The sequence below is a fragment of the Sus scrofa genome, unplaced genomic scaffold (assembly GCF_000003025.6).
Source record: "Sus scrofa isolate TJ Tabasco breed Duroc unplaced genomic scaffold, Sscrofa11.1 Contig2697, whole genome shotgun sequence".
NCBI classification, from domain to species: domain Eukaryota; kingdom Metazoa; phylum Chordata; class Mammalia; order Artiodactyla; family Suidae; genus Sus; species Sus scrofa.
The window spans coordinates 48597-59066 of record NW_018085150.1 but is presented as its reverse complement, the minus strand read 5'-3'; the positions used below and the strand labels follow the sequence as shown (position 1 = coordinate 59066).

Below are 10470 nucleotides of genomic sequence, written 5' to 3'. Positions count from 1 at the left end.
TCTGGGGGTACCAAGTACTGAGATTAAAAACCAAAATGGCACAAGTAGTTTGTCTTGCAACGGTCCTCTCCTGTGGATTAAACTGGAAATGTATAGGAGTTCCCATCTTGGCGCAGTGGAAACGAATCTGTCTAGGAGCCACGAGGTTGCCGGTTCGATCCCTGGCCTCACGCAGTGGGTTAAGGATCTGGCATGCCATGACCTGTGGTGTACGTCGCAGAATCGATCGGATCCTGCTTTGCTGTGACTGTGGCAAAGGCCGGCAGTTGTAGCTCTGACTTGACGCCCTAGCCTGGGAACCTCCATAGGCCACGCGTGTGGCCCTCAAAGCAAAAACTCCACAACACAACCCACTTTAGAGACCGTTGTGATTTTCCCACGAATCCTGATGATAAATTCCCAGGAAAACGCTACCACAGAACAATGTCATCATGTTCTCCTCAGGGAGGGGTCTGCCCGCCCCTCCAGGCATGCCCACTCTGTCCTGGAACTGCCCAGGGCAGCGGAGTGTTCAGCAGGAAGACCTCGAGTGCCGACCCGAGGAGGGACTCCCAGCACGTGTGTGTCCCCGGACCCTCCGCACACCCTCTACGTGCCCAGTTGAAGTTAACCCCTCGAGTAAGAGGAACACAACGACTTCTACACCAGAGGGGCCTGTGCAAGTGTGCAATCAGCATAGCACATGTGCATATGTGCTTCCTGTGAAGAAAGTGACATAACGAAAACATATTTCCCTAAAGGCTCTCAGCACAACCAACGGCAAGACACGCACACCTTCTCTTGGGAAGGGCCTTTTCGGGGTCATTCGATGAAATAACTGCTTATATACTAGGAGGCCATGCAAATAGGTTCCTCCCTCAGCAGATAAAACCAGCCCTGCCATGACCCTGCAGCTCTGGCAAGGAGCCCAGCCCCAGGACCCCGTTCTGTGATCCGGAAAGAACACAGACCACCCGCCTTGGAGTTTTGGCTGAACTAGGTGGTCTTGTTTGCTCTCTTACAAGGTAAATCCTGGAGGGGGAGTAAAAAGAGGATTTGAGGGCACCTCAGTGTGCGTGTGACAGTTTTCTGACCAGGATGTCTTTGTGTTTGCAGGTGTCCAGGGTGAGGAGAAGCTGGTGGAGTCTGGAGGAGGCCTGGTGCAGCCTGGGGGGTCTCTGAGACTCTCCTGTGTCGGCTCTGGATTCACCTTCAGTAGTTATCCCATAGGCTGGGTCCGCCAGGCTCCAGGGAAGGGGCTGGAGTCGCTGGCATCTATTGGTAGTGGTAGTTATAGTGGTAGCACCTACTACGCAGACTCTGTGAAGGGCCGATTCACCATCTCCAGAGACAACTCCCAGAACACGGCCTATCTGCAAATGAACAGCCTGAGAACCGAAGACACGGCCCGCTATTACTGTGCAAGAGGCACAGTGAGGGGAAGGCATGTCAGCCGAGACACAAACCTCCCTTCAGGGACACAGGGTCTGGGCTGCAGGGGGCGCACAGAACCTACAATCACTGTGTGTGTGTTTCATGCCCAGGAGCAGGTGCAGAGGGAGGTGAAGGGCTGGTTTCCTGCCAGGGTCTGGGGCTGCCTCTTCATGTAGCATCTCCCTGGGGATCCTCTTTGGACACATGATTCTGTGCTTACACTACAGGCTCTGCAACACAAAGGCCCTCTGAGACAGGAAGAAACACTATCGTGTCATGCACAATAGACATGGAGTATGTTATAATTTCAATTCCTGATTGTTCTCGTCCAAATATTGAAAAAAATCGAGCAGGTTCAGACATACCACACTGGCTTTAAGCAGAGGGAATCATAGACTTGCTTCCTCCTTTGGAATCTCAGTCCTTGCTTGCTGTTAGGTTGGCAGACACTGCCAGGGTCGTGGCTCCTTGCTTTCCTGTAATTCTGATGCATGCAGAGCCTAAAAGCAGGGTATCACACCAGGACCCTCACGGGCCCCCAGGAATGATGCCAGGTAGAGGGAACCTGGGTGGAGTGTCCTTTCTCGGCTCTTGCTTCCAGGTCCAATACACTCTCCTTCGACGGAGGTGAAGCCTGCATCCTGTTCTGCTCTGTGGGTGACATGGTGACAAATAGGAACCATGAAAATTATCTCAATCAACACGTAGATAATTGGTCGGGAACGTTTACACTCAGGCAGATGATAACATGTGGATTTTCTGCAAGTGCTGTAAACCAATGGGCAGGATCCCGCCTTCACCACACAGTCCGAGGTGAGCACTAGGCAGCAAGAGATACACCCCTGCTCTCTCATTCCAGGAAGCCATCACTTCAACCTCACTAGCCATTGCCAACTCTCTCCAGGAATTCCTGTGAGGGGTGGGGAGTAGGTCCAGTTTTGAAAGCTCAAGCCTGGGAGTTCCCGTCATGGTACAGTGATTAACAAATCTGACTAGCAACCATGAGGTTGCGGGTTCGATCCCTGGCCTTCCTCATTGTGTTAAGGGTCCGGAGTTGCTGTGCGCTGTGGTATAGGTCACAGACGTGGCTCCCATCCTGCGTTGCTCTGGCTCTGGTGGAGGCCGGCGGCTACAGCTCTGATTAGACCCCTAGCCTGGGAACCCCCATATGCCACAAGAATGGCCCACGAAATGGCAAAGAGACAAAAAAAGGGAAAAAAAGGAAGGGAAAGAAACCACAGGCCCTGTTAGCAAAGTATAGACTTGGGAACTACATCCAATCTCTTGGGATAAATTATGAAGAAGAGAATATGGAAGAAGAATGTACATATAAGTATATCTGGATTGCTCTACACAGAAGAAGTTGGCACAACACTGTAAATCACCTATGCTTTAATGTAAAACAAACTATAAAGACAAGCAAAACAGCAAGAGTTCTCTGTTCCCTGACGTAGCCTCCACCGCTCTGCTGCATTCCACGTGCAGGCTGCAGAGCATAGAGCTACCTCCTTCAAGGGCAGGTACACCTAGACCTACGCCACATGTCTGTGTGCAGAGAGAAAAACAACATAACACGTGAGCCTCCCATATATGTGTCTCCATGGCGCGTTGATTCCTCTGAGTTAAAGTAACTTAAAGAGCATCCAACGCAGAGCGTCCTTCTGACCCCTCTGTGTCCCTGAAGGAAGAATCAAACCTCCCCTGGGCAGGTGCACCTGCTGCATCTGGAGGGTCAACAGATTCGGGAATTCCGGCCTAGAGGCCTCTGTCAGCAAACCAATTCCTTTTTTTAGTAGAAATAATTACTTTAGTTTAGTTCCATTTAGTTTTTATTTCCCAATGCATTATTTTTTCCTCTGTCATACAGCATGGTGACCCAGCTACGCATACATGGATACATTCTTTTTTTCTCACATTCTCTTGCTCCATCTTGTGACTAGACACAGTGTCCAATGTGACACAGCAGGATCTCATTGCTACTCCATTCCAAAGGCAATAGTCTGCATCTATTAACCCCAAGCTCTCAAACCCTCCCACTCCCTCTTGGCAAACGCAAGTCTCTTCTCCAAGTCCATGATTTTCTTTTCTGTGGAACAGATCGTTCATTCTGTCTGCTAGATTCCAGATATAAGCGACATCATATGGTACTGGTCTTTCTCTGTCTCACTTACTTCACTCAGGATGAGGGTCTCCAATTCCATCCATGCGGCTGCAAATGGCATGGTTCTGTTCTTTTTTATGGCTGAGTCGTATTCCATTGTGGGTATATACCACATCTTCCTGATCCAATTGTCTGTTGATGGACATTTGGGTTGCTTCCACGTCTTGGCCGTTGTGAATAGTGCTGCAATGAACATGTGGGGGTGTGTGTCTTTTTCAAGGAAAGTTTTGTCCGGATATATGCCCAAGAGTGGGATTGCGGGGTCATATGGAAGTTCTATGTATAGTTTTCTGTGGTATCTCCACACTGTTCTCCATAGTGGTTGTACCAGCTTACGTTCCCACCAACAGTGCAGGAGGGTTCCCTTTTCTCCACACCCCCTCCAGCACTTGTTATGTGTGGACGTGTTAACGATGGCCTTTCTGGCTGGTGTGAGGTGGTATCTCAGGGTAATTCTGATTTGCATTTCGCTAATAATCAGGGATGGTCAGCATTGTTTCATGAGCTTGTTGGCCATCTGTGTATCTTCCTTGGAGAAATGTCTATTCAGGTCTTTTGCCCATTTTTCCATTGGGTTGCTGGCTTTTTGGCTGTTGAGCTGCATAAGCTGTGTGTATATTTTAGAGATTAAGCCCTTGTCAGTTGCATCATTTGAAACTACTTTCTCCCATTCTGTAAGCTGTCTCTTGGTTTTTCTTTCTCCTTTTCTTTGCTGAGCAAAAGCTTGTCAGTTTGATGAGGTCCCATCGCTTTATTTTTGCTCTTATTTCTGTTGCTTTGGGAGACTGACCTGAGAAAACCTTGGTAAGGTTGATGTCAGAGAATGTTCTGCCTATGTTCCCTTCCAGGACTTTGATGGTGTCTTGTCTCACACCGAAGTCTCTCAGCCACGTTGAGTTTATATCTGTGCGTGGTGTGCAGGGGTGTTCTGCTTTCCATGCAGCTGCCCAGGTTTCCCAGCCTTTCTTGCTGAAATACAGTCTTTTCCCATTTTTCTGTCCTTGCCCCCTTTGGCAAAGATTAAGTGACCATAGGTGTCGGGGCTTGCTTCCGGGTTCTCTCTTCTGATCCCGTGGTCTGTCTGTCGGTTTTGGTACCAGTACCACACGGTCCTGATGACTGAGGCTTTGTGATATTGCCTGAAGTCTGGGAGAGTGATGCCTCCTGCTTGGTTTGTGTTCCTCAGGATTGCCTTGGCAATTCTGGGTCTTTGGTGGCTCCATAGAAATGTTTGGATAGTTTGCTGCACTTCTGTGAAAAATGTCATGGGTAATTAGATAGGGATTGTGTTGAACCTGCAGATCGCTTTGGGAGGTATGGCCATTTTCACAGCATTAATTTTTCCAACCCAGGAGCATGGACTATCTTTCCCTTTCTTTCCGTCTTCTTTCCTTTCTTGATGAAAGTTTTATAGCTCTCGGCATACAGGTCCTCTGCCCCCTTGGTCAGGTGTATTCCCAGGTGTTTGCATTTTGGGGGTGCCATTTTAAAAGGTATTGTGCCTTTGCATTCCTTCTCTAAAGGTTCATTGTGCGTAGACAGAAATGTGACTGATTTCTGAATGTGAATCTTGCATCCTGCTACTTTGCTGAATTTGGTGATCAGTTCTAGTAATTTTTTGGCTGAGGCCTTAGTGTTTTCCATCCATATACACATATGCATGCCATCTGCATGCAGTGGCGGTTTCATCTCTCCTCCTCCTCCTATGTGGACGCCTTTTACTTCGTTTGCTTCTCTGATTGCTGTGGCAGGACCGCCAGGGCTGTGTTGAGTGACAAGAACATCCCTGTCTTGTTCCAGATTTTAGCAGGAAGGCTTTCAGCTTTGCTCCATTGAGGGTTGTACTGGCTGTGGGTTGTCATAAAGGGCTTCGATTATGCGAAGGAATATTCCCTCTATACCCACTTTGGTGAGAGCTTTCATCATGAATGGATGTTGGACTTTGTCTAATGCCCTTTCTGCATCTATTAAGGTGATCAAGTGGTTTGGCACTTCTCTTAATGTGGGTAGAACATAGGTTGATTTGCGTATGTTGAAGATCCTCGCAAACTTGATATGAGGCCCATTTGGCCATGGAGTCTGCTTTTGTCTTATGTATTGTTGGGTTTGTTTGGCTAAACTTTGTTGAGAATATTTGTCGGGAGTGATTTCATTGCATATGCACTTCCATTTCTGGTGATAGTTCTGGTCAAAGTATGTATTTCTCCTTAAGTCAGTTTGGCTGGGCTGTAAGTTCCTAGAAACTTGTCCATTTCGTCTCGGATGTCAAATTTATGGGCCTGTCATTGTTCATGGTGTTCTCGTGGGATTTTTGGTGTTTCTGCAGCATCCATTAAGATTTTTCCTTTCTCACCTGACCCCCTTGCTGTACAGTGGGAAAATTAAAAAAAAATTATTTAAAAAAAGTGCAAATTAAAAAAAAAAATATTTCCTTTCTCATTTCTTCTTTTGTGTATATAGTTTCTCTCTCAGATCTTGTTGATAATTCTGTCCTGATGCTTGGCAATTTGATTTACCCTTTCAAAGTACCATGTCCTGGTCTGATTCTGTTTCTTCTTTTAACATAATTTATTATAGTTGCTATAAAATATTCTGTTAATTTCAGTTGTACAGCAAGTGACCCATTTATATATATAAATATATATATATATATTTATATATATATATATATATATGAGAATCCGTTTTTGTCTATTTTTTAAAGTCTATTTCATAGAATTCTTCTCAGGTCCATATGATGACCATCCTTCTGCTAACGTTCCACGGATTTTTTTTTTTCTTTTTCCCTAATTCCTTTAGGTGATAGCTTAGGCTGCATAGCCATCAACGTCCCTGTAATAACTCCTTTGGAGGCATTCCATAGATTTGGAAAGGCTGTGTTTTCATTGCCATTTTCCTTGAGGTAGTTTATTTTCCTTTTGATATCCTGATTGAACACTGGATTTTTAGAAGTATGTATTTAACTTTCCAGGCACACAAATTTTACCCATTTTTACAGGAATGATATTTTGCGTCAGTATAGGCATTTGGGAACATGCAACCACTATGGAGAACAGTAGGGAGGTTACTTAAGAATGAAGCACAGAACTGCCGAATACTCCAGAGGACCCGTGCCAGAGCATGTGTATAAAGGAAACCCATAAATCCAAAATAGACACTAGAGATATATGAGAAACTCCCATGAACCCTAACGATACATCCCAAGGTAAATATGACGGGGGAACAATACCATCGTGTGCTTTAGATGGAAGGGGATCTGCCCCCCGGCAAGTGTGTCCACTCTGTCCTGCAGTTGCTTCAGGGCACAGGTGGGTCCAGCAGGAGGAGCACAAGTGCAGACACAAGGAGGGAGTCCCAGCACGTGTGTGTCCTTGGAGACGCCACAGTAGGCTATGCCCCTGGGTGAGTTTCTTTCCTGAATGTGGGGAAAACAATGACTTCTCCGTCAGCGCTTTGTGTGCCACGGTAGAAATCAGAATGGCGCACGAGTGACAGGTGTCTACCGTGACGAAACTGATGCAATGAAGAGACATCTTCGTAGAGGCCATCCAACCAACCAGCATCAGGACCCTCATGCCTGCCTTGGGCACCTGCCACTTTAAGGCCATACGATGCCATCGCCGCTTATATACTAGGAGGCCATGCAAATAGGTTCCTCCCTCAGCAGATAAAACCAGCCCTGCCAGGACCCTGCAGCTCTGGCAAGGAGCCCAGCCCCAGGATCCCGTTCTGTGATCCGGAAAGAACACAGACCACCCGCCATGGAGTTTCGGCTGAACTGGGTGGTCTTGTTTGCTCTCTTACAAGGTAAATACTGGGGGAAGAAAAAAGAGGATTGGAGGGCACCTCAGTGTGCATGTGACAGTTTTCTGACCAGGATGTCTTTGTGTTTGCAGGTGTCCAGGGTGAGGAGAAGCTGGTGGAGTCTGGAGGAGGCCTGGTGCAGCCTGGGGGGTCTCTCAGACTCTCCTGTGTCGGCTCTGGATTCACCTTCAGTAGTTATGCAGTGAGCTGGGTCCGCCAGGCTCCAGGGAAGGGGCTGGAGTGGCTGGCAGGTATTTATAGTAGTGGTAGTAGCACCTACTACGCAGACTCTGTGAAGGGCCGATTCACCATCTCCAGAGACAACTCCCAGAACACGGCCTATCTGCAAATGAACAGCCTGAGAACCGAAGACACGGCCCGCTATTACTGTGCAAGAGGCACAGTGAGGGGAAAGCAGTCTGAGCCCAGACAAAAACCTCCTTGCAAGTACACAGGGTCTGGGCTGCAGGGGGCACTCAGGACCCACAACCACTATGTGTATGTTTCCTGCCCAGGTGCAGGTGCAGAGGGAGTTGGAAGGCTGGTTTCCTGCCAGGGTCTGGGGCTGCCTCTCCATGTAGCATCTCCCTGGGGATCCTCTTTGGACACATGATTCTGTGCTTACACTACAGGCTCTGCAACACAAAAGCCCTCTGAGACAGGAAGAGAAAGTTTCATGTCATGCACAGTTGACAGAGAGTAATTTACAATTTCAATACCTGATTGTTCTCGTCCAAATATTGAAAAAAATCGAGCAGGTTCAGACATACCACACTGGCTTTAAGCAGAGGGAATCATAGACTTGCTTCCTCCTTTGGAATCTCAGTCCTTGCTTGCTGTTAGTTTGGCAGACACTGCCAGGGTCGTGGCTCCCTGCTTTCCTATAGTTCTGATGCATGCAGAGCCTAAAAGCAGGGTATCACACCAGGACACTCACGGGCCCCCAGGAATGATGCCTGGTAGAGAGGACGTGGGTGGAGTGTCCTTTCTCGGCTCTTGCTTCCAGGTCCAATACACTCTCCTTCGACGGAGGTGAAGCCTGCATCCTGTTCTGCTCTGTGGGTGACATGGTGACAAATAGGAACCATGAAAATTATCTCAATCAACACGTAGATAATTGGTCGGGAACGTTTACACTCAGGCAGATGATAACATGTGGATTTTCTGCAAGTGCTGTAAACCAATGGGCAGGATCCCGCCTTCACCACACAGTCCGAGGTGAGCACTAGGCAGCAAGAGATACACCCCTGCTCTCATTCCAGGAAGCAATCACTGCAACCTCACTAGCCATTGCCAACTCTCTCCAGGAATTCCTGTGAGGGGTAGGGAGCAGGTCCAGTTTTGGAAGCACAGGCCTTAATTACCAATGTACAGCACTGGGAACTACATCCAATCTCTTGGGAAAAAATATGAAGAAGAGAATATGAGAAAAGAATGTAAATATAAGTATATCTGGATCGCTTCACAGAGAAGAAGTTGGCACAACACTGTAATCAACTATGCTTTAAAGTAAAATAAACAATAAACACACGCCTAACACCAAGAGTTCTCTGTTCCCTGATGTAGGCTCCACAGCTCTGCTGCACTCCACGTGCAGGCTTCAGAGTGTAGCTCTACCTCCTTCAAAGGCAGGTACACCTAGACCTACCCCACATGTGTGTGTGCAGATAGAAAAACAACATAACACGTGAGCCTCCCATATATGTGTCTCCATGGCAGGTTGATTACTCTGAGTTAAAGTTACTAAGAGAAACCCAACACAGAGAGGAACCATCTGACCCCCTCTGCGTCCCTGAAGGCAGAATCAGACCTCCCCTGGGAAGGTGCACCTGCTCCATCTGGAGGGTCAGCAGATTCGGGAATTCGGGCCTAGGGGCCTCTATAAGCCACACCAATTCCTTCCGCCATACTGCCCACACCCACCCTCTGCTCAGGGTCTTCCCTCACTGGGCACTCAAAGGATGCATGTCTTCTTTCCTTTAGTTGCATAGTATCATTGATTGTCCATGTTCTATCAATGGCTGCTGTAAACTGTCTATTTTCTGTTTCTCATATGCTCTTCAATCGTGTTTTCACACAGTGGCTGGATGTTCTTCCCTGGGCAAGACATCAGGACCTCCCGGCTCATTCATTCTCACGCGGTCCTTGACGTCTACTAACCCAAACTTCCAGGCCATCCCGCGCCCTCCCTCTGAACCTTGGCAACCCCAGGTCTGCTCTCCGTGCGTGTGACTCGGTGTCCCTCTCTAGACAGTTTCATCTGTGTGTGTATCAGGTTCCACATATAAGTGATGTGTGGTATTTGTCCTTCTCTTTGTGACTCACGTCGCTTAGGCGGAGAATCTCCAACATTGCGTCAAGGTTGCAGCAAATGGCATCATTTCCTCCTTCTACACCCTCAGTGGGATTCCATCGTGCATAAGTTCCCAATCGACTTAAACTGTCTCTTCCTCTGTCAAGGGACATTTAGGTTGTTTCCACGCCTCTGTTATTGTGAATAGGGCTGCAAAACATATAACTGTGCATGCGTTTGCTTGTTTGTTTGGTTTTTTTGAAAAGTTTGTAGACTTATTGTGCAGGAGTGATTGCTGGATCCCATGGCAGTTCTCTGTGGAGTTTTTGGAAGACCTTCCATCCTGTGTTCCACAGCGGTTGTACCAGGTTACATTCCCACCACAGTCAGGAGGGTTGCCTTTTCTCCATGTCCTCTCCAGCATTTGCTCTTTGTAGACGTAGAAATAATGGCCATTCTGATCCGTGTGAGGCGGTACCTCATCAAGTGTTGACTTGCATTTCCCTAATAATTAGCGATGTGGAGCATTTTTCCATGTGCCTACTGCCTATCCCTATGTTTTCTGTGTAATGACCCTAAGTTATGACATCTCTGATCTGAGTGAAGTATGACCTGTGTAATCCACTGATTCTCCACTGCTTGTTGTTACTTCCCCTAAAGACGAAGAACCCTGCTGCCACCACTGAAATCCAGAACTTCGCATTTCAATTTCACATGCACAGTAGTCAGAGTGCCGTTACCACAAACCTGCTGGAAACACCGTCATCGACCAAGGTCCAGGGCTTAAGGACAGTGTCTT

At 47.6% G+C, this 10470-nt stretch overlaps 1 protein-coding gene and 1 pseudogene across 1 annotated transcript; both read left to right on the top strand.

Annotated features, from left to right (window-relative positions):
• Window positions 1-470: 470 nt before the first annotated feature.
• Window positions 471-1604, top strand: LOC110258665 (annotated as a pseudogene).
• A 5616-nt stretch (window positions 1605-7220) lies between these two features.
• Window positions 7221-8006, top strand: LOC100038329 (immunoglobulin heavy variable 3-23). The gene is made up of 2 exons (XM_021081952.1): window positions 7221-7381; window positions 7471-8006. The coding sequence occupies exons 1-2, from the start codon at window positions 7336-7338 to the stop codon at window positions 7989-7991; spliced, it is 567 nt and encodes a 188-aa protein (XP_020937611.1). The 5' UTR covers window positions 7221-7335; the 3' UTR covers window positions 7992-8006.
• Window positions 8007-10470: the final 2464 nt, after the last annotated feature.

What these genes read in the sequence shown, in the direction of transcription:
- LOC100038329 (XM_021081952.1), top strand. Translation starts at nt 7,336, where the DNA reads ATGGAGTTTCGGCTGAACTGGGTGGTCTTGTTTGCTCTCTTACAAG. An exon ending in CTTGTTTGCTCTCTTACAAG is followed by an intron (nt 7,382 to 7,470) that starts GTAAATACTGGG and finishes TTGTGTTTGCAG; the next exon opens with GTGTCCAGGGTGAGGAGAAG.